Source organism: Tyto alba, unplaced genomic scaffold (assembly GCF_018691265.1).
Source record: "Tyto alba isolate M040663 unplaced genomic scaffold, T.alba_DEE_v4.0 Super-Scaffold_22, whole genome shotgun sequence".
NCBI classification, from domain to species: domain Eukaryota; kingdom Metazoa; phylum Chordata; class Aves; order Strigiformes; family Tytonidae; genus Tyto; species Tyto alba.
Genome location: NW_024881296.1, coordinates 24,889,946 through 24,914,413, shown reverse-complemented (window position 1 = coordinate 24,914,413; position 24,468 = coordinate 24,889,946). Strand labels below are relative to the sequence as shown.

The window sequence follows — 24,468 nt, the reverse complement described above, 5'->3', positions numbered from 1 at the left end:
ATATGTGCGTGTGTGTGTATATATATATATATGAAAAATAATGTGAAAAAACTGCCTTTCAGACTTCCAGTAATCTAAAAATACTCTTGTAGGGATCACATACCAGGCCAGAAAAGAAATCCATAAAGCAGTGAGGAAAATTCTAGAAACAGAAGCTAAAATTTTCCGGAGACCTTTTAATGGTAGGTACTGAAAGCATGACATGATCTGTAGTTATTATTTTTGAATAATGAAACAGAAGCCTTTTAGAAAGTAAAATAATATTTCTTACAAACTTAACATCTTCTTTTGTATTTGAAACGGTGGTAATATTACTTACCATTTTCTAAATTCATATAGAATATTAGTATATTTTATTTGTATTAAACCCCCTCATTTTCTTAAAGTAAATTAAAGTGATGGTTAAGAAGAGATTTGAGGATTTTTTTTTCCAGTTTCAGAAGAGATTTGAAGCTTAAGATACCAGGTTAATATTTGATACCAGTTTTGTGTACAAACGGTGTTTGGGGGATGAAATACTCTCAACATGCCATTTTAGAAAAGTATGTTATGCTTTCATCAGAATTGCCAATATTAACTGAAAGCAGCACAGTCTTTTTGTAACTGCGTGTCATTGCTTTTTAGAGTAATTTAAAATAAGAATTTCAATTCATGTAAGAAACTGTGCTCTTGAGGCATACTATCTATTCTTATTTAACTATCTGTTAAATGACAATAACAATACGTACCTCCACTGTCGTGCTATGAAACTAATCATTCAAGGTCAATCCTCAAGAGTTGCTAATAATTTCCAGCTCTTGCTGGAAGCTGGCAGTTCTGGTCAGTAAGTGCCAGCCAGTGGCTGTGTGTCTAACATGTACATGAAATATCAACTTGGTGCCATTAAAATCAATCAAAACCATCCTGTTAACTTAAGGATCATCATTTTACTGGTGTCATTCTGTCATTGTTTATTGTACTAGTTTAATATTAAAGCATTATACTCTAAATTACTGTTAGTGACTAATATTCAAATATTAAAAGAAGCAGATTTTTTTTTTACCCAACAAATAGAAATGTGACTGTTAACATGCTTATTAATAACCTGGGTTTTATTTGTTTCCTGGTAAAAGAACAATTTGGTACATTTGATGGAGAAGATCATGAATGTGCCTTATGGCTCCTCTTAAAGAGGAGTCAGTCAGAAGACAAGGAGATCCGACTGCAGGCTGTACAAGACCTGGCAAACAACAGTCACTGGCATGGTAATATATGCTGATGTAGCCTAATTCATCCCAGAAATGCAACAAAGTCTCAGTTAGCTGTTCCAAGTCTGCCAACATTTTTAAAAGCTAGTAACTTTTTAAAGCAAGAACTGTAAATATGCTCTAAAATGTGGGGGGGTTATTTACATTTCAAGCACTTATTCTTTCCCAATACACTGATACAGAGTGTGTGTCTGCCGTGTAGGCCTCTTTCTGTTTCCCCACCAGAGAATTGCAGCCACTGCCTTGGTGTGGGAGAGCAGTTCATTAGTTCCTTGGTTTTTCTGTTGGGACTGTTAACACAGTCACAAGTTCTGGCAGTGGTTTTTATAAGGCTCTGTGGGAGTGAGTTTAAGGCCATGGTTAAGTTATTAAAAATTGGTTAGGAGCTGATAGGTAGTAATAGCAAGGGACTAATGACAAACTAGAGGTAGAGGACGTGTATGTGTAAGCATGATTTACAAGCTATTTTCCGTCCTAGTTATTATTTAGCAGTAATAAGTTCTCCCTGTTGCTCTAGCAGCAAAGATTCTTGAAACCCCAGGTAAAGGGTGTGGGTATATATATGTAAGTGTGTCCTCTTCCTCCCTCCATCACTAGTCCATATAAACTAGGTGACGTTCTGATCTTGACTCTTGTTATTCCGGTAATCCAGTCAGCTGAGGACCTTTCACTCTTCCAGTGCAATTCCATGCCATGAGATTTCTCTTGTTTTAGATTGCCTCTTTCAAATTCTAATTAATTTCACCAAGCAATTTACATCAAAAAGCTGTGTTTGAAAACATTTGAAAACTAGGATATACCAAAGCTGAAGCTTTGTGCACTAATTTAATATAACAGTCTCCTGTTTGTAGGAGAATACAATCTCAGGATTTTGGTGCACAAGATGGCCAGTACTCTGGAAGCTAGTTGCTTTTTGTCACCTCCTTTTCTCTGTAGTGCTTATTGCTGTAGTGTTTGGGTATTTCACAAACGCTAATTATTCTTGCCAAGTACCTCATGAGGGGAAACGGGCTTTTTTTTGAAGCTGATATTCCAAAACTGAGTCTGAGAAAGGTTAAGACTGAAAGTATGTTCAAACTTTTCACAGCTAGGACCAAATTTTTCAGCATACTTGTTATCATAAAGACAGTGTTTTGCTTGTCCAAAACACGGCTTCAGTGACTTCAGTTTGCAGCTTTAAGTGATCTGCACCCAAGGAAAAATAGGGCCAACCTGTAACTGTTTGTGAAAAGTGTATTTTAAATGGCTTGTCAGTTTTGTTCTAGAATTGTATAACAGTAAAAAGGATAGAAACGAATTTCTATAGAAAAATGTATCGATCCACTTTAAGGTTATATTTTGATTCAGTTTGCCACTTAATTTCAGCATATCATTTTCAACTTCTTCAGCTATAAAGTAGGTAGGTTTTGGAAAGGAACAGTAGTTACTGTTTAAATCTGGTTTCCCTTAGGTAGGGTAACTGAAAGTTTGTCTTGTATCTTCAGTAAGGAAGGGCTACTTAAAACTGTATTGTGGTGCTATTCTGCCTTTCCTAAGGTCACCTGATTTTGTGACATTAACAAGTTTAATGAAATGTGCCTTTTGTATCATTTAAAATTAGGTGTTTATGTCTTCATAGCTTTGGATTTAAGGCTCTGGTTTTTAACAGTCTATGCAGAAAAAGGTGTGCAAGGTGCCTTTCAAACTTTAACTCAAGCCCAGGGGATTAATCTTGGGTTTGTAATACTTGTATTCTTTTCACAGTGGCAATACTGAACATTTGCTTTTGCATGTGTCCAACTGGTATCTGAGCACAATTAGTGCTCAGATGTATTTCAGCTCAGTATAGTACTGGTCTGATGTGCAGTTTTTATCTTTTGGAATTTGTGGTTACAAAATTAGAGTTTATTTAAGTAGATTGCAGAGAGGTGGTTCTTTTTTAAAGTGTATTTTCCAAGTAGATCAGAAACGACATTTAAAACCAAATGAAATATTTAAGATCAGTTTTAACCCTAACATTGAAGTTCTTGTACTACAGATTATCAGTTTGGTACAGTTGCCCAAACCTGTGATCAAAGGACTGCTATAGGTTTGGCTCGATCCAAAGATATTGACCTTAGATTTTTCCTGCCTCCGCCACCATTGCCAAAAATAAAAAACGTAAGTAAATGAAAAGTTGGTGTTAGATTATTTTTCCTTGCTTGTTTATTTTTAGTGCTTTTGTTGTTGGTAACCATACTAAAGTAGAGTTCTTATAAAGTAAATAACGAGTAGGAAAATTAAAACCAAAATACAAAACTATAATATAGTGATATACCCCTGGGGTATATCTACATTAGTGAGTGGCATGATGGAAAGAAATAACAATGGGAGTGTTGATCAATTATTGTTCTTGGACTGTATGCCCACATTATATATTTACCAGCAGTGAAGTTTGAGCCAGTCACCAGTCTGATACACATACTATCTGTACCTGATAGGCAATGTGAAGCAGTCTTATATTAAGTCATCCTAGATTGCCTTGTTGGTACTGACAGAATTCTACACATAGAAAGCACTCCTGGAGGCCTTTGCATCCTCACTGGTAGCATGGTGCTCTGCTGTAGGCCCACCTCTTTACTGCCAGCTTTTGGGTACCAACAAATCCATATTGGGTAGATTTGGCCTCGGTTTGTTATTATGTTGATTAGTAAGTATATGTATGATGGTTTGAGCAATCATATCATCGTATCAGCTTCATCAATAAACAGAACTGTCACACAAAGCCTAATATAAGAGGTCTGTTGTAATGCTAATAAAATGAATGCTGTCAGAAGTCCCCGTCAGAGAATACCTATATATCTTGCCCAACAAAACTCTGAAAACCAGATTTGATTGGTAGTCATATTCTCAGTTTTCGCTTTATTATCTCTGCAACATTACATGCTAGTGGATCTGTACCTGTCAGTCCTGAAGTACTAGGTTATACTAGTATATGGTTGTGTATCTACTTTATTTATACAGCAGTATAATTGCTAGGTGATTGAAGCTAAGACTTCCCAGTCTGCTGCTTAGGACATTGAAACAAATCACTGTGGCAGCAAGTGTTGCTCTGTACATCAGATATGTCTCTGTCTCTGATTGTAGAATGACTGCAAGTTCCATGACTGTGGGCAAATAAAACTACTTTTTTGAATCTGTTTTCCTGTCATCTACCCTGGATTATTAAACAAACATCTACATGAATATTTTGAAGATAAAATATTAAAAGAAATGTTGTCTATATTTTTTTACTAGTAATTTATACATTCATTTTAATGGAGCAGTACCAAAATTACTGTGTAGTTAAGGGTGAACTTTTAAGCTTCCTGTGCCAAGAGAAACCGTTTTCTCCTTCTGCCCTTCAGACCTATTAGAATAAGGACACCAAGGTATGACATTTAAAGCTTGCTTTTCATCACTTGGAGGTTTTAGAATTACCAAATTCCAAAGTCTTTACAGATATAATTACTAAACCGAAGTTGCAGAGCACTCGAATCCAGGGTTCATATTTTATGGCCCAAATATTCTGGCTGATTCCATTATTTCAGTTATTTCTTTTCTGTGTTTTGCTTTGTGTATTGAACAGAATTAAAAGCTATTTGTTCTTACTTCTCACAGGATTATCCCATAGAAGATGAACTTCGCTTGTTGTTAGTGTCTTTACCTCAGACTGGTCTTGACCCCTGTGTCCAGTACTTCACATCTCTTGCTTTACGTGAAAGTAGTCAGACTCTCGCTGCACAAAGGGTGAGTTCCCACCTGCAGAATAGAACTATTTGGGTTCTTTGTTCCTGCAGAGCTTAAAGATACAAACCTATTTCCACCTCTTTGAGCATTATAATAGGAAGAGAAATACAGAGACTTGGTGACCATACAACATAAGTAAAATCTCTTCTACATACAATCTGTTTGCTTGAAAGCTTGTTTATCTTTTCCAGCTGTACTAGTTGGTCTAGTGAAAGATCGTATGTTTACTTACAAGCCTTCCTGTAAAGCAGATATTTCAACATTTTGCCCAGAACGTTTCCTTCCCCTTGCAGTGCTCATAAAATGATTTTTCATATTTCCTCTTACCGTTGTTTGAGTGTTCTTTTACTGAGGAGATGATTAAACATCTGTTAAGTCTTACTAGCAAACTGATAAGTTGTTAGCACACCTTAAATAGTAAACTCTGTTATATCACATGGAAATGTCTCCCTGTAACAGGTCACTGTTGCCAAAACCAGAATTGGAACACTCTAGTGATCTGCTTGGACTTAGAAACTAAGAATTCTTCAACTCTGTCCAACAACTTCCTAAGTGGCTTTAGGAATATCATTTAAAGTGCCATTATTGCTTAAAAATAATAGTTGTAATTCCAGTATCACACATCTACTATCTCTTGTGCATTCTATTTTTTTATTAAAAGGTTGTGACTTTTTAAATGGGTGATTATTATTTTTTGTAAAATGCAATAATAAAAATGACTGTCATATTTTAGTAGTGGTGCCTGTCAGGCTTTGTTTAGAGATTTCGGAGTGCAATAACTCTATTTGCTATGACACAGTTATGTGTAATATTTTTACACTATCGCTCCTTTATTGTTTTCACAGCCAGAGCTCTTGCTACAAAAGGAGCTTTGGTAAGACACCATACCTGGAGGCATTTTGATATTCATGCTGTTCTAGATAACTTTTTTATTGAGGTTATGCTGGTCTTCCTACTGCATGGTTAAGAGAGACAGGTCTTCAGAGACTATGCTATGTGTTGCAGATCTTTTTTCTTCCTCTTCTTGTTTTTGCAACTACGAAAATCTAGATGCAGTCTGATTCTTGCTTTTTATGCTTAAGCAAACAATCTTAAAAGAAGACATTCATTAACAAAACTAAAATACTACATTTTCTTCCTTTATTGTTTGATTTGAAGTTAGGAGACTATTGACTGAAAATCTGGTTAATATTTTCAGTTAAAAATAGTAGATATTTTTCTGATGTACTTTTGTATGATTTGTACATTTTGAAAAGTGCGTGCATGCTGTGCACTCTTTATAGCAACCTCTATAGATCATTACACACTTAACATTTTAGTTTAGCAATGTTTATTTTATGTAGGCATTTGGAATGTGGTCTTACTTTTACTGATTATCATTTCAGGGGGGCTTATGGTGTTTTGGAGGAAATGGACTTCCATATTGTGAGACACTGAGTAAAATCCCTTCAGAGACAGTGGAACTCTTTTGCTTGCAAGCTTTAGTACAGCATTCTAAGGTAATTTGTCCTTTAAACTATAACTGAAAAGCTACATTTGTAGACATACCTTTCAAATGTTCTCTCATATATTGGGAAGGAATTGCCGTTTTATTGTCTCCTATCCCTCACCCCTTCTCTAAGGATGTTCAGACAACTGAGGCTGCTGTAAATTGAAAGGCAGCATAACAAACTCATTTTTTTCTCATGGGGAGTGTATGTAAGTTCTGTTACTGTTTCTAATTAGCCCATATAAGTTCCCCTGTAGTATACCTGTATGTATCTTTCAATAAGTAAAGGGGACCTCTGACACAGAAAAGCAGATGAAAATGCCTGCAGTCTGGATGGCATTAACAAGTCTTTTCTGTGTAGGGTTACATCCCACTGACAAAGTCATTGGAGATAGATACCGTGAGGAAGCATTTAGTGTTTCCACCCTGTAGCTTCTCAGGGAGGGAGATACTGATGATGCGAAATTCTCAGTGCAAAGTATGTGTGATTTGCGTGAGTTGGTGTACATTAGTTGAGAAAGCCTACAAGCAGTCTCTTCTTATGGCTTTTAATCTGAATCTAGTGCCATGTTTCCAGAGGCAAAGTGGCCTCCTGAAGTCACTTTAATCAGAAGCCAGAACAGAGTGCAAACCTTGGCTATTCACAAAGGCCCCTCCTTTAAGACTCACTACCTTTGGGCAGGATATTGCACAGCATACAGCTAATAAAGTACATCTTTCCAGGACCAGTCTGTTTTTTGCAGACACAGACAAAGGGTATGGAAGACTTTGTATAACAGTGATTCTTCTTGTTTGCTATTGCTGCACATATAATTGCTCAGAAGCCTAGAACACTGAGAAACAGCATTGGGAATACCAAATTGTTATTGGTAGTAGGGATGGATAAAGTGCTGTTTGCCAATATTCCTTTCATATCTTCCATATACATAGAAATTCGGACTTAGTCTAGAATTTGTTATATGCCAGATTTTCAGCTTAAACCAGTTGTGACTGTACTCATTGCAAATGCGTGTCTGTGTTGAAAGCCACAGACTTGAGGACGTCAGCAGTTTCATAACTGCCATGCATTTTTAAGCACTGTAGACAACATGTTCAAGTCATAAGCATTTGGCCAATATCAGTATTTGAGACTACAACTAATTAGTGGATATTCATCTGCTTGGACTAGAATGTATTGTTGCCCTAAAGTTCAATAATGATAGCAGTACTATTTGGAATGTAGAAATACCTTTCCATTTCAAAGAGGAGGGATTACAATGATTGCATTTTAGGTGGTGAACAGGAAGATGAGTAGCTCTGGTTGAGAGAGTGCTTTAACAAATGCAGACAATTGTTCTGTTCAGACTCGAACTTTTGTTGACGTTTGATCACGCCCAGTGGAGAGCAATCTTATCTCCCTTAGATGTGGAAGAGAGTAGAATGATGATACTCAGCATCTTTCAGGTTGTCAATCCATAGAAATCATGCATTTATCATATTAAAATATTTACTTCTTCTTCAACTATGGCATAGTAAATTCTAGATTAATAATAATTTCTATGTAATAAGGGCTCTGCATCATACCGGCTCTTTAAAATTCTCTAATTTGTGAATTAACAGTATCTCAAAGAACCTTTTGCAGAACGTCTACCTATTGTCATTGTATTTACTGTACAATGTTAGGTTTCTTCTCACTGTGATAAAATTGAAGCTAAAGGAGGCCTTCAGCTACTACAGAGGATATACCAGCTCCGTAAAGATTCAGCAAAAATACAAAGGAACATAATTCGCATTATTGGAAATATGGCTTTGGATGAACGTCTACATTCATCCATAGTACGTGCAGGTAAAAGGAAAGCAAGTGTGAGCAGTCTGAATGTCAGATTTCTATGCTAAAATTTTCAGAGGATTCGGTGCTTTTGTAAAATGCTAAGGACCATGGTAGTGGTGTGGTTTTTATATTTGGAGGGGTGGGGAGGTGGTGTTGGGGTTTTTTTTTAATACAAAAAATTTAGACAGTTTAGATGGTGTTGATTAAAAATTCCTATATGCCATCTAGCCAATATTTGTCAGTGCTACAGAGGTGTTCTAAGTCTGATGGATGGTGAAAATTTTGACTTGGTTGATGTTCAGTACACATTACTGGAAAAAAACTTTTGAGTTTCCTAATCTTACAGATCATCTACCTTGTAGATTTCTTTTTTTTTAATTAACTGTATTGATCTTATAAAGAAACAGACCAGCTTGTAGTCTTTACTTTTCAAAACAAAGTGAAACATGCCTTCCCTTCTTTCATGTTAGGCTAGTAACTTTTGCTAAGCTTTGCTCTGATACCCCTTTTTTAATACCCCCTAAATATCATAATGAAAGTTCTGTACCACATAAATAATTTCCAGCATTTTATTATGAAAGAAATAGAAAGAAAACCAGAAAATATTGATAAGCTGCTGTATACTTCTGAGCTAGTGTCTGCCTCTTAAACTCAGTGTGTATTTTTAATCTCCCTGTTGCAAAATGTACCAAAGACACAGGGAGAGACCATGAAGGTGATTAAAAATTTGAAATGGCTGTGATATAAAGAACAAATAACTAGTCTGAGACACTTAGTATGGAAGAAGTGACTGAAGGAGAATATGATGGAGATTTATAAAATCCTTACTGGTGTAGAGAAAGCAGAGGGAATGGTCATTTGCTGTTTCTCATAATGCAAGACCAAGGGTTCTTGTACATTAAGTTACCAAGAGGCGGAACAAATAAATATATAATTTTTTTTCCATACAGTGCATGACCAAACTAAAACTTGCCACAAAACATTGTGATTGTTGAAGACTTAAAAAGCTTCAGAAAGTGATTAGACAAATTAATGGAAAGAAAAATCCACAAAGCTCTACACAGGGAAGCCAAGTTGATTGCAGAAAACTGAGAGGGTATAGTGTAGAATGAGCACTATATACTTGTCCTTTTGTTGCTCTATTCTTTCATTGTTCTGCAACTTCCATTACTGCTTACTTCTGGAGAAAGACAGCTGGACTACAAAGGTCTGAGCTCTAACACCATTCTTACATTCTTACGATGACTGCTTTAACCATATGTGTAGAGGAGGAGCTCATAACAGCAGAGTCAGAAGCTCCCTGAGGCAGAGCTCCTGGTACAAATGTCATTTTAGACAGTGGACCAGACTCCAGAGATGAGTGGTTGGGTACTGCTGGTCAAGAGTTGATAAGACTCCTCTTTTGTTGCTGAATGATGCATAAGAAGAAAGAACCTCTAAGGCTCTTTTCCTTTGTAAAAATTGCTGGTACAGGAAGAGGAAGAAAAGCAATGATGCATAGTGTAGTAGCTGTGATGGGCTATCTGGGGGCAGAAGAATTCTGAACAGTATTTTTGACTCTTCATCTTACCTCGTTTAAGAGAAGTGCAAAACCAGAGACCTTGCTAGTTTTAATCAGGCTAGCTTGGCAGTCTTTCATTGTATGTGGGGAACTGAAAATAGATTTTAGATAGTGTTGTTCTTAAGGAGAACTTGCACAATGGTCAACATTAGTTCTGCTTAGAAATGTAATTTAAATACATAATTCTTTAAAAAAAAAAAAGTATCACAGTTCTCAAAGGTACTTGCATTGAACCAAAACTCACATGTCAATTCATTCTTTTCCTCAGTCTGCAGTGAACTAACTATCTTAGATTAGCAACTTACCGGCCATACTAGTAGCAACATATTATACATGATTTTGAAGCAGCGCTCATGAAGTAAATTGTTGTTTCTTTTCCAAATCAGCCTCCATTTGAAAAATCTCTCTTCGAAGTCTTCCCAGGTTTTATTTATGAACTTGAGTTTAATGTAATTGTGATTTATAGGCTACTCTTGCTAGTAGCAATAAGATTTATTAGGATTATAAAGAAATAAATGTGTGTGTATATTTTAAAGATATTCCTTTGCATTTCTTAGTAGTCTATGAACATCCCCATCCATATGTAAGAAACTATATTTTACACATGGGGTAAGGTATTATAAAGTGTCTGCTTTTTCTTGAAGTAGCTATGACTTAACATTTTTTTGAAGATTGTATCAAAGATTTCCTTCATTAATTCTCTTGTGTTTCTTAGGTATAAATAGTATACTATTTTTAGGATAGTGGGGACATTTTAGGTCCTTAAATAGTTTTTCACACACTGGACTTTGAAATTAGAAATGGTTGTACTCTCAAAGCAAGCATCATTTTTTTTTCCACTCTCATTACTCCTGTGGGTTGGTTTGTATGTCTGTTTTATGCTTTAAGGTTAATTTTCTCTCTGGGACATTTAGATTTTCTCTCTTTCTTGCATCTTACCTGCAAAAAGAGACTTGAGATCTGTTCTCTCTCTGACAGCTGCACTGACCTTCTGATACACTTTCTTTTTCTTCTGAGAAAGGCTTCTCCTTCAGATCATAAGCTGAGCAGTAGTAAAATACATTGCCTCCTTGCCACTCTAGATTTTGGAATTTTGGAGGTTCCACTTACCTAGCATTGGCTTTCCTGCAGTAAAGAGAATGGACTGAAACAATTTGTTTTGATGTTACCATTCTTAAGTTTTAACATCTGTTTTCATAAGTATAGTTCGAAGGATGATGTTTCTGAATACTTTTGTTCAGATGATGTTTCTAATTAGTTAACCTGCCACTTTATTTTTTCAATGTAGGTTGGGTTTCTGTACTTGCCGAAGTAATGAAGTCCCCACATGTTATTCAGTCTTCTCATGCATCCAGAGCTTTGGCTAATCTAGACAGGGACACAGTGAAAGAAAAGTATCCAGATGGTGTTTATGTCTTACATCCACAGTATCGTAGCAGGTAAAACAGAAGAAGATACTGTACATGCTGTACTTCGAGTTACTTGTTAAACAGTTACAAAACTTTGGAAGAGTTGACCTCAGAGTGCTGCTGTACTGATGCCACCTGCTCCTGCTGTTCTTTGCTGGGCTGAGGGATGAATTTAGATTCTCAAATAGGAGAACAACAGAAGTGGTTGGAGCAGTCCATAACTATGAAAGGAGTATCATTGTACTGCATGGAAACATCCAAACACAAACCATGAGATGAATTACCACTTTGCGTGCATTGCAACTGTCTAACCTTTGCATTGGCTGTTGTGGGATACAGTGCCTTGCAATTATTCTGCTGGCAGCAGCAGCCTAAAATGCAGCGAATTTACAGCTTCAGCTTCTTTTAATAGTAATTGTGTATCTGGGACTGAAGCAGTCCCCAAGGTGATATGTCACTTAGTAGCAGCTATTTCCTGGGTCATTGGTGCTAGTCAGGTTACAGGGAAGATCTAATTTGATGATGAGGCTGGAACTACCAACTCACATCAACAGTAGTTGGAGAGAATGGTGATTTTCATTATAGAAAAATACGTGTGAGGTGGGTGCTTTCCATACCTCTTTTTATATCTCTTCTTTTTCATGGGTGGATCCCTGGTTTTTGTCTTGATCTGAGTATTTTTGAAATATCATGACGTTGTCCATAAAAAAATAAATCACTCATAATGTTAAAAATAGCACTTTAGTATCCCTTAGGTTAAAAGTTCTGTGTAAATTTAATTTTCTAAAAGAATATGTACCATGCATCTCTTAAATTCCTTTTCCTGTATCAGTCAGCCCATCAGAGCAGACATCCTTTTTGTTCATGGTCTTTTGGGAGCAGCGTTTAAAACCTGGCGACAGCAGGATGTTGATCGACGTTTGGATAAAAAGGCTTCAGAAGGGGAAGAGGACTATAGCCAGTGCTGGCCAAAGGTAAAAAGACAATAACATTTTCACATGCGGCTGCTATTTTTTCATTAATAAGAGCTGTCCACAGGATCTAGAATTACACTTGTCTGGCAGTTGTCTTTTTTTGAATCAAAAGACTTGTAATCTGTTACACAAGTAGCACTTTCCAAGTTCCTGATGTATTTTTGTTAGCAAGCTGAAATTTTGAACAGGTGGTTCTTGCAAAGGAAAGTCCCTGCTAAATTTAGTGCTTTCAACATCATTCTCCTGCTAGTGAAAGAGGCTGCTTTCCTCATGCTATCTTTTTTTTTTTTTATGGAAAGTTATTGCTGAGAAAAAGATACATAAAATTACATTTTAAATTAAGTATCCTTTCTTACATAGGTGTCTGAGTACCTCAATTTTTGCAGATTGCTACTTAAATATTATTGTTAAATAAGTAATTACTGCTTCAAGCAACTCAAATTGGTATAACCACCAAAGTATGTCTGTAAAATTTAAATTGATCAGTCCTGTTGGTAATTTTAGTAATTCTTGGTTCACCCAGGAGAGGGAGCCAGGAACACACGAGTTAGTAATCCATCTCCATCCTTTGCCTGCTTTGTGTCTGGGGCACAGGCTAGAGTTCACCACCATGTAGTAAAAGAATAATAGTCTAGGTGTAAGATGTATTTTGGGATTAACTGAAGAGCAAAAATCTTGCATGATATTGCTCCCATAGTAACATCTTTGCTTAATTGCTGGTGAATTGCTTGCAAGAGTTTAAGTCCTTCAATTATAAGATTATTCTGGTTTCACTTTATTTTAGACATGGCTGGCTTCAGACTGTCCTGCCCTTAGAATCATATCTGTGGAATATGACACCCATTTGAGTGACTGGAAAGCAAAATGTCCTGTTGAGGCTCACAGGTAACAAACGTAGGGTCTGGAGTTTTGAGGGGGTCAGGAAGGAGACCTGTAGAGCTGATCCTTGTGATCACTTAGTGTAAACCAGTGAAATTAATTCTTCCCGTTGCATTTGAAGACCAAGTTTGGAAAAACATTAGGCACAGTCATGGTATATTTGAGCCTTTTAGCCTCATGGATAATTAACTGCTTGTGGCAACTTCCTAAGTTCTTGCAGTCTGTTCTGGTTTGTGTTTAGGGGAGATGCTAAATTAAGCTATTAGTTGATGTAAATACAACATCAATTTTATATCTTAAGGGGAATATTTCTTAAAATGACTCCATAATACTTCATAAGCACTGCAAAAAAAATCACTACACTATGCCTTTATACTCATGATAAAGTGAAGCATATAATTTTCATAGACTTGTTTAGGTTGAAGAAGACCTGTAAGATCATCGAGTCCAACCGCTAACCTGACACTGCCAAGTCCACCACTAAACCATGTCCCTAAGCACCACATCTAAACGTCTTTTAAATACCTCCAGGGATGGTGACTGAACCACTTCTCTGGGCAGCCTGTTCCAATGCTTGACAACCCTTTTGGTGAAGAAGTTTTTCCTAATACCCAATCTAAACCTCCCCTGGTGCAACTTGAGGCCATTTCCTCTGGTCCGATCACTTTTTACTTGGGAAAACAGACCAACACCCACCTCTCTACAACCTCCTTTCAGGTAGTTGTAGAAAGCAATAAAGTCTCTTCTCTGCCTCCTTTTCTTCAGGCTAACCAACCCCAGATCCTTCAGCCACTCCTCATAAGACTTGTGCTCTAGACACCTCACCAGCTTCATTTCCCTTCTTTGGATGAGCTCCAGCACCTCAATGTCTGTCTTGTAGTGAGGGGCCCAAAACTGAACACACTATTAGAGGTGCGGCCTGGCCAGTGCCGAGTAGAGGGGGCCATCACTTCCCTAGTCCTGCTGGCCACACTATTTCTGATACAAACATACCTTTATTCAAGAAGTGTTAATCCCTGGAAAGAGGTTTGTATACATCTTTGATAGATAAAATACAGCAACTTTATCTGGTTTGGTCAGTGTAATTGCCCTTGTTGGAAGAATTGTGTTTTTACTGACCATGAACCAGGTAGGTCAGAGGAAGATGCAACCTCCAAACGTGTTCTTTCTAAAAAATAAAAATACTTTGAGCCTGTAAAGGTTATTAGGCTTGAATGAATTTTAGGCCTAGTAATTCACTTCAGTGATCTTTAAATCAGATCCTACTGTGAGTCTTTCAAACACTTAAGCAGATACTTAAGCATGTAACTAGTACTGTAGATTTAACTTGTGTGCTTCAGTGAAAGCATGTGCATGACTGCTCACAGGTTAAGGATCTGAAAATTGATTGTTTTGTAGGGGAGAAAAAATTTCAGCGTGTGTATAATAGATTGGAAATTTGGTATTTGTTCATTCCCTCCTCCCTATGGATACACGAAGGACGAATGCAGTTACTGCATTAAAGAAACCATGTAAGCAGGGAAAAAGTAAGGAAGACATGGCTGTTTAATACACCTGTTTGAAATTAAGCAGAGCAATGACAGTAAAAAGCATGTAGTTGATTACCTCTATGAGGTCCAAAGAAGACCGGACCTTGTAGAAGGACCTTGTACCTTGTTTTGTATCCAGAGAAGGGCAACAAAGCTGGTTGAGGGTCTAGAGTACAAGTCTTATGAGGAGTGGCTGAGGGAACTGGGGTTGTCTGATGTCATGGTTTGACCCCAGCCAGCAGCTCGGCCCCACCCAGCTGCTTGCTCACTCCCCTCATGGTGGGATGGGGAAGAGAACTGAAACAGTAAAAGTGAGAAAACTCCTGGGTTGAGATAAAGACAGCTTAATAGGTAAAGCAAAAGCCACACATGCAAACAAAGCAAAATAAGGAAATCATTCCCCACCCCCAGGACAGCCGGGCTCCATCAAGCGTAATGGTGACTTGGGCAGACAAACACCATTACTCTGAACATTTCCCATTTTCCTTCTTCTTCCCCCAGCTGTATAATACTGAGCATGATGTCATATGGTGTGGGATATCCCTTGGGTCAGCTGGAGTCAGCTGTCCCAGCTATGTCCTCTCCCAGCTCCTTGTGCACCCCCAGCCCACTCACTGGTGGAGTGGGGTGAGAAACAGAAAAGGCCTTGGCTGTGTAAGCACTGCTTAGCAGTAACTAAGACATCCCTGTATTACCAACACTGTTTCCAGCCCAAATCCAAAACATAGCCCCATACTAGCTACCATAAAGAAAATTAAGTCTATCCCAGTCAAAACCATCGTGTTTAGCCTGGAGAAAAGGAGGTTCAAGGCAGACCTTGTTGATCTCTACAGCTACATGAAAGGAGGTTGTGTCAAGGTGGGTGTCGGTCTCTTCTCCCGAGTAACAACCGATAGGACAAGAGGAAATGGCCTCAAACCAGGGGAGGTTTAGATTGAGTATTAAGAAAAATTTCTTCACCAAAAGGGTTGTCAAGCATTGGAACAGGCTGCCCAGAGAAGTGGTTCAGTCACCATCCCTGGAGGTATTTAAAAGACAAGTAGATATGGTGCTTAGGGTCATGGTTTAGTGGTGGACTTGGCAGTGTCAGGTTAGCGGTTGGACTCGATGATCTTACAGGTCTTTTTCAACCTAAACGTTTTTATGATTCTAAGAGAACCTTTTTCCTGTGTCCATCTGGAGTAAGTATATTGGAAAAAAATTTGAAAAATAAATAAACGTATGTTTATTTGTTTTAAGGTAGTGTCTCTTTCACTACAAAATGGAAAATTACATTACCTGCTATTTATGGTCACCCAAGCATAGTATTTGATTATTTAATAATTTGATATGGTTAATAAAAAAATTAAAGATATAGAAGATATTTTGAACCAGCAGGAACAAAGATGTAGCAGTAGAATCACAATCTTATGATTGCTCTAAGTGGAAAGGCTCATTCACTGTTTCAAAAGTTAATTTTTATGTCTCTCATCTATCCTGAAGTCTGTCTTCCAGCTCATAAGACACATTTGAGTATCCTTTTCATATGTGGTATGAAAGCAATTCTTGCTGAGAACCAATGGAAATGAAGAGAGTTACTTTGCACAGTGGTCACCCCAATATCCCGATGCTTTTATTATCCAAGGGTCTTCTGTGTTTGATTCTTGTTACACTGCAAGTAGTAAGGAAGTTGTACTTTCCAGCTTGGATTGGGAATTTGTTTTGGTTGTACCACAGATGAATTTTCAACCTCTAACATGTTTCTTATCTTTTCAGAGCTCAGTCTCTTCATTTATAAAATGGAGATTGTTGTGCTTTTATAATATTCCAGTACAAAGCAGTTAGAGATTGTTGTCTGGAAAGTATTATCTGTGACTTTTTAATGTATTGGTTGATCATGCACTTAGTTACTAAATTCCAGTATGTTGCTCCACATTTTAAGTGTTATTTAGCAAAGTACATTTTTGTCAGACATTAGGTATATTCTTGTTTCGGGGGATAAAGTTCATTACACATTGATGATGCTTTCATAAAATGAAAACATAATTTTGTTACAATATGTAAATGAAACTATCTAAAACTCCATACAGAGATTTGTTGAACTAAAGCTAAAGGAAATAAGTGGTGAGTGAAATTAAAATAAAACTTTCTAGTAAGATCAAAAGACTGAACTTAGCTCAATTCCTGTTGTTCTTGTGAAGCCAACCTTACAAAAGTTTTTGGCATTTTTCAGTGTAGCAACAATAATTAACTAACTAATGTTTTCTGTACCTAATTCACTTTCATAGATGTACAGCACTAAAAATTCATTCTCTTTTAGTGTTACCTTTTAACCTATCATGCTTCATCATGCTTTTGTTTGTTTTTTCTCTGCAGGAAGTCTATTGCTTACAGGAGCAATGAGCTTCTTGACAAGCTCAGAGCTGCTGGGATTGGAGACAGACCTCTGGTGTGGGTATCGCATAGCATGGGTGGTAAGCACGTTGCCTGTTTGATATGAAGTATTTATTTGCTGTTGTATTTCAGAACAAGCTGTTAACCATATTCAGTTTGAAATGCAATTATTCAGAATAGTTTAAAAAATTTGCAAAGACCTAAAATTGGAAAAGAGATTTCTACTTTCTTAACGCATTGTATTCAATACCATATACATTTTGAAAAGATTTTTATTGCTGTTTATTTTTACTGTGTTGATTTAAAAACACAAAATCCATGAGTTGAAATTCATGTAAATGGGAACCCAGAGGCAAAATTTTCTCAATGATCAGGCTTATAGTAAATGTCATTAGCAACACTTAAGGCAAACCAAAATTGAATTGGCACCATTCACTGACATTTTATTTTAATGCCTTCTCAGGTTTGGTTTGGGTTTTTTTCAACTTAATCATACATATTTGACAAACTAACGACTAATCAGCTGAAGCAAGGATATGGTTGGCTGTTTCATGCATAATATAGCATGATCCTTATTTTCACAGTGGCTTAAATCCATGCATTAATTCAGTTTCTGTTGCCAGGTCTTCTAGTCAAAAAGATGCTGGTAGATGCTTCCAAGAATCCAGAAATGGATAAAATTGTAAACAACACCAGAGGAATCATATTTTATAGCGTACCTCACCATGGTTCCCAGCTGGCTGAATATTCTATAAATGCCAGATATCTTCTCTTTCCGTCTGTGGAGGTTAAAGAACTCAGCAAGGGTATGCTCACTTTGCTACCATTTAACAATGGGGTTCTATGCTAATCTCTTCATAATGCTTTTTTTTTATCATGCTGTCGGAAAAGGCTGGATAAAAACAACAAACCCCCTTTTTATGTTTTTGGTTGTTCGTTGAATTACTGTAAGTAGTTCTGAGTAGCTGTTTAATTTGATTGCAGAGATGAGGGGGAAGAAGGAAGTCAGAACAAGTTTAAAGAAGAGTAGTTTGGGCCATTTAGCAATGTAACTCAGCATGTGCTGCACTTCAGACTCTTACCTTCTAAACAAATTCAATGATATGCAGAAATAAACAATTGTTGCATATGATAGCTGGAAAAAGGGATTACAAACAAAATGCTACTCCTTTTACTGGAGTATTAAATTTTCCAAAACATCTCTAGGAATGCAGTCTTGCCAGCCAAATACTATAATCTTATGTTGCTCTTTCTCAGATTCTCCTGCCCTTAAAGAGCTGAATGATGACTTCTTGTCTTTTGCCAAAGATAAAAAATTTTCAGTGCTGAGTTTTGCAGAAACCTTACCAACACACATAGGCAGCATGATAAAACTGCATGTCGTACCTCTGGAGTCAGCAAGTAAGTCAAATAGCCATTTAATTGATTTAATTTTCTATATATCCATGTAAGCATCGATAATGAGGAAGGATTATAAATGCTATGGTAGAAAGACCTAGAACAATATATCTGTTCTAGGTTCTTTTGTTTAAACTTTTGTCTGATTTTAAACTACAGTCTCCCTGCTGAGATCAGAGGCTGCTACATTTATATCTTAGAATAGTGATTGTTTATTTGGGTTTTTCTAAATGTGAGTAACACTTACTTATTGATAAAAGCAGGGTGGACCCTGGTCTAGTACTACTAGTAGTTCTTTCCTTTGTAATTATGAGTAACTGTTGTTTATCCTTGCATCAGTAGGCTGAATAGTGTTGCAGATTCCTGCAAATTCCAGCTATTTCCTCCTTTAAAAAATAAGAAAGAAAATTAGCAAACTGCTAATGGAAGGAAAAAGTCACAATGCTGTTTTTCATCATTAAGAGTCATTTATCTTTCATATCTCAGGTACTTAAGCATTAGATTTTGCCTCCTGAAGAGTTCCCTCCATCTTTTTGCCTTTTGTAGAAGGGAACGCCAGACATTTCTTTCTCTTGCTTTGCTTATGGGTGTTCAACTTAGAGAGTTGTTTTAAGTCTGATATGTTCAGGTTTTCCCTGAGCAAAACCCTCTTCTGCACTGCCCTAGGTACCGATAAGGTTTTGAACAGAAACCATTGCTTGGTTGGGTTTTAGATCAGGCTTTCCACCAGCTAAATCCCCTAGGTTAAATGCAATGTTAGTTGCTCTGAAAAAGGCAGGCTGTTTTCCTGAGTCAATATTTTTCAGTATGTCTTCTCAAGAAGAAGTTGTTTTCAAAAATGTTGCTGATGCAATTTTATTGTCAAGGACTGAAATACTGAGCATTATTTATTTATTTATTTATTTAACAATAAAAAGAGGGCAGGATAACAGATTGCACATATAAGCACTGTGCACATATAATTTTGTAGCATATTTCTCCTCGAGATGACACACAATGCAGCATGTGAGCTATCTCGAAAGCCTTTAGAGGGTACATGACAGTTCAGTGGCCCACCACTCATTTTGTTCAGAACCCAGGCTGACAGGCAATGCACTCATTGTTTCTTACATGCATGCTTGGGCACATGAGAGCAAACCTTCATCCTGCTCCGGTGTAATTTTACATGGTTAAAGATGCAGAGTTCTGAGCAAAATGGAGGATTTCTCAGGAGGCTGATTGAACAGATAATGAACTGGAATGTGGCAGTCACAGCATCCTACCTGGAAAGTTCATTAGCACTGATAGCTGTCAGGAGGGAATAAATGCTGTAGTGTGCCCCAAAAATCAGTAGCTGAAAATAGAATACTTGTATTCTACAACTAAACAATGCAAATTTTTCATTTCCCTGAAAATGTGGGTAGTGATTTGTGGGATATTTCAGGTTCATTCTAGTCCCATTTTAACATCCACATCAAAGTATTTTATGAGGAATACGGGCAATTAATGGTGATCAGAATCTGGATACCCTGGATTAATTCCTATCCCTGTTCATGTCAATGCTCAAACTTCAGTCAGGACTTTGCTGTCAGTCATGTCCTGGTAAATGAAGTTTTGATTCTTCAGAGTTATCTATATGGAGAAATGTGCATTTGTGTATTGCCAATGGAGATACTAGAACTCCGACCTAATGGTTTACCATTGTGGGTTTTGTAGCAGTGTATGGCTGTATGGCTCTATCTGACCATGTCTGTGATCAGAGGGCTGGAGCACCTCCCCTGTGAATACAGGCTGAGAGAGTTGGGGTGCTTCATCCTGGAGAAAAGAAGGCTCTGGGGAGACCTTGGAGCGGCCTTCCAGTACCTAAAGGGACCTACAGGAAAGGTGGGGGGGTACTCCTTGTCAGGGAGCAGGGAGTGTAGTGACAGGATGAGGGGTAACCATTTTAAACTGAAAGAGGGTAGATTTAGATTAGATGTAAGGAAGAAATTCTTCACTGCGGGAGTGGTGAGACACTGGCACAGGTTGCCCAGAGCAGCTGTGACTGCCCCCTCCCTGGAGGTGTTCAAGGCCAGGCTGGACGGGGCTTGGAGCAACTCATTTAGAGGAAGGTGTCCCTGCCTGTGGCAGGGGGGTTGGAACTATATCATCTTTAAGGTCCCTTCCAACCCAAACTATCATTCTTTAACTTCTACGACAATAACAATGTGCATTGATGCTTTTAGCACATGAAAAAATAATGAGGACAAAACAGTTAAACTGAAGACAGGAGAGAAGTTGCTTTCGAGAGAGAAATTGCTAATGCAAGATGTGCTCTTCAGTCTAGGTGATCTTACGAACTTAGTAATTTATTTTTTTTTTCCCCAGAATTAGGCATTGGAGACCTTATTCCAGTGGATGTTAATCATCTCAATATTTGTAAGCCAAAGAAGAAGGATGCTTTCCTGTACCAACGTACACTGAAGTTCATTCAGGATGTTTTAGCCCAAGAACTTGGAGACTGAGTTTTTGCCATCCTTGGCTGCTTATCTACTCCATTTGGTGTAACACCGTAAGTTCTTCTCCTAAAATTTTTTAGGGGATCTGCAGAACTACAAAGATGCTATGTCAATAGTATCTGCTGCTAAAATAATTTTCAGTACATCTCCAACTTAGACACCTCTCCAGCTTATTTTGAAAATACATTCAAAAGAAATACAAACTGAAGTTCTATAAGAAGAAAACGTGTGTTGGCTTAGAGTGACCATGATCTGTCAACAAAATGTGTGTAAATTCTCCAACAATTTGCCTGGGAGGGGATGGGGATTCAGTGGAAGAGAAGTTTCACTTAGTCTACAGATACCCCTCTGGAGCAACACAGCTAGACTATGGAGAGTGTCCAGGATATCATCTTTTAACCAAAAAAAAAAAACCAAAACAAAAAAAAAAAACCCCACAACCTTTCTCTAGAGGTAGGTGGCCTCATTAAGGTAAATATACATCTAGGACCGAAGTCTTATAGAGAGGTTCAGAAACAATGAAGAGGCAGTTATTTCTCGTGTCAAAGAGAAGCAGCATGTGGCGGCCTCAAAGCTTTGGTTTACTGTCCATATTAAGTAGTCTGACTGGAGCCTGAAGAAATTTATCCACGTGAACGAAGGTAGCATTTTGGTCTAGTGGCCCAATTACAGGAGTTTTTGTAATTTGCCTTTTCATTTAATAGATCACCCAGATTTGTCAGTGAACATGTCATCTGTTTTCTGCACAAGGAGGAGATAGGCTGGTAGGTTGTCTTGCATAGGCAACTATAGTTATTTTAATCTGTTTGTGTAAATGAAAACAAAAGAAATGTTCATCACCTTGTACATTTCTCTCTTGATCTTAGCAACTTGTGAGATTTGGTTTCTTTAGGACCGTGTGTATCTGGTCGGACTCAGGGCAGTTCTGGGCTTGTTCACATGGGAGATTCAGAACAGAGGCTTAGCTCTCTTGCTTTACTCTTGGGACACATTGAGATGATGGTACATTCAAATCACTGGCTCGTGTTACTCATTTAGAAACTCTTTCTGTAGCTGATTTAAAGAAGAGCTTGACAATGCTCAAGTGGAATAAGACAAATGTAGGTCCTGACAAAAAAGCTGATGCTTAGAGTTTGGAGCTCAGGTGGAGAAAAAGTAAAGCAGAAACAATTCAGGTGATCATAAGGTCCCACTGGAAATACAGATCCCTGCTGTTTTGGTTTCTTGAGGCCCAAGTGTATTTGATGGTGTAGATACAGAGAAAAGCAGTGTTGTCTTATTTGAGTTTATGTTTATGTTAAGGATACCTTAACAGGACTGATGAGAAATAAGTATTTTTAGGAAAAAAAATGGAGTGCTCAGCCACTTTTTTAAAGTCTTAAATAGTTTACAGTGTAGTTAAAAGCAGTCTAGCCTAATTGTAGTCTCCCTTCCTTCCTTTCTTTCCATCCCTAACCCCCTCTGAAAACAAACACAGGCTATGATTAGGCTATACTGCCCTAGCTGACCATTTGTTAAATAAGGCCTGTACTGCTGGCAGGCTTTAGATGTTGCTTAGCATCACTTGTGTGAGATGGATCTAACATCACTGGCCTTGCAGTTGTGGCCATGAAAGCTACCAGGGAGGTGGGGTGTGCTTTGCAGTTCTGCATGGGCTCGGTGCAGGCGCCGGTGGCCGCTGCCGTCCTGCCGCGTCCTGGGGCCACCTCCGCTGTTCCCACTTGAGCTCTCCGGCCCGGGAGGACGCTGCATCTGAAAAGGCACTTCTGCAGGTTGAGCCTTGACCTGCTGGAGTTGTGGAGTAAAATTCGCAAGAGCAGTACAGAGAACGTACAGCACTACTCTGGCAAAAAGAGCGTTTTTCCCCCCAGTCAAGATGTAGGTAAGAACCCTGCATAGCAGTAGTTCAGATAGAAAATGTAACAGAACTGCTGTAACTTCTACAGGGGTTTGTCCTTTTTACACTGTGGTTTAAACTTCAGTGTAAATATATTAGAATGCTTTGTATTCACAAAGTAGCAGGTATGTGGAGTGCATTGTGAATAGACAAGACTTCTGATAACTGAATACATGTTTAGTGTGACAAACTTTTTATTGATTTTAATAGACAACTTTTGGCTTACAGGGATTCCGATCAATGATGTTACACATTAAGCTCAGTAAATGTGTCTGTTTTGATACTGGAACTCTTGAGGCAACTTTTTGTAACTATGTATATATGTGTAACTTAAAACTAATATTTTGAGGGGTATTGGTGTTTTGGTTTTTGGTTTGTGTTTTTTTTTTGTTTTGTTTTTTTAATATAGTAATGAAATGTGGTTTTTTAACTATGTACTAGATAAGCCACAACGCATATTAAAGGTGAACGATCTACCAAATGAATACTCTGGATCACGTTCACTTTTGTTAAAGACCTGCATTATTTTTTAGTGATTGTCTCATGCTGAAAAAATGTCATGTTTACCGTTCATCTTCGGTAAGAGGCATAGTACTGGGGGGCACAGCCAGTCATCAGTTTTGCCAAACTGGACAGTTTTTCAGTTGTGTTCTTAAATTTTGCCAAAGTGCCTCCTAAACCATGTACAGACACTGCATAGAGGGCCAGAGAGTCTGCTGCACAGCATTCATGTCTGCTTCGCATTAGCAACTTGTGCTTTCCTGCTTCCCTGGTGTCACATTAATTCAGAATAGTTCCATTATGTAAATTCTTAGGTCGCAAACTATGTCCTTAATCCCATCTAGCTGGGATCCCAGCTGTGGTTGTGGCTAGCAGGTATGTGTGAATTGTCTGAGAAGATGGTATTTTGTCTGCATTGTTGCATGCAAGACTAAAATAGTAAGACAGGAAGGGAAGGCTCATAGGAATCTGTCAGTCCTTGTGCACTCATTGTCCAGAACTCTTGTATAACTGTATTGGTATTTCTAGTGGCAACAGTCATCAAGTTTTTAATTGCTGTGATATTACAGTAGTGCAAACTGGCTTTCACTGAGATTTGTGTTTCATGGTGCCAGGCAGAACAGCTAGCTAGAAAGGAGAAATTTCCATCTGGTGGAAATGTCAACTCTGGACAAAAAGGAAAAGACAAAAATGTTGTTTTGTCAGAGAGGAAATTCTAAACAATATTTTGGTTTTTGGTTCTCTTTGTTTGTTTCAATGAACACCCACCGAAAAAAGCTAAATTGAGCAGTTGCTATTACCAAGGAGAACCAGTTACCCACCCCAAACACAAAGGCATCATCTGAACCACCAAGATGCCTGTAGCAACTTCAAGCTGCTGTACCACAGGGTTCCAGGCAAGCTCGCATGGTGTTGCTCTCTTGCCAAGGTCTCCCACAATAAATAAGCACACAGACACATACCTACTTGTATCTGTTAAATCATTCATACCTGGCTTCACAGCCAGTGTCAACAATTGTAAGATTTCCAAGTGGTGAGTTCACAACATGAAAAATGTCAGGGCAGAGCTGCTCCCTACCACCCGCTATACGGCCCTCAAGACTGGTGGCTCTCACCACGAACACTGGTTTTCACAGTGTCCCAGTGAGAATGGGTGACAGAGCTGTGCTGCAGGTTC

General features: G+C 38.0%; 1 protein-coding gene across 6 annotated transcripts in view; it reads left to right on the top strand.

Moving 5' to 3' along the window:
• SERAC1 (serine active site containing 1) overlaps positions 1-24,252 on the top strand; it is a 29,531-nt gene extending 5,279 nt beyond the window's left edge. For all 6 annotated transcript variants that reach the window (XM_042795786.1, XM_033011678.2, XM_042795787.1 and 3 more), the window contains 13 exons: positions 93-182; positions 1,113-1,244; positions 3,265-3,386; positions 4,866-4,994; positions 6,380-6,493; positions 8,146-8,308; positions 11,143-11,293; positions 12,096-12,237; positions 13,022-13,122; positions 17,001-17,098; positions 17,642-17,824; positions 18,276-18,419; positions 20,763-24,252. In XM_042795786.1, the coding sequence (XP_042651720.1) occupies positions 93-182; positions 1,113-1,244; positions 3,265-3,386; positions 4,866-4,994; positions 6,380-6,493; positions 8,146-8,308; positions 11,143-11,293; positions 12,096-12,237; positions 13,022-13,122; positions 17,001-17,098; positions 17,642-17,824; positions 18,276-18,419; positions 20,763-20,899 (1,706 nt within the window). In that variant the 3' untranslated portion in view covers positions 20,900-24,252. The remainder of the gene's footprint in view (positions 1-92; positions 183-1,112; positions 1,245-3,264; positions 3,387-4,865; positions 4,995-6,379; positions 6,494-8,145; positions 8,309-11,142; positions 11,294-12,095; positions 12,238-13,021; positions 13,123-17,000; positions 17,099-17,641; positions 17,825-18,275; positions 18,420-20,762) is intronic.
• The last annotated feature ends 216 nt before the right edge of the window (positions 24,253-24,468 follow it).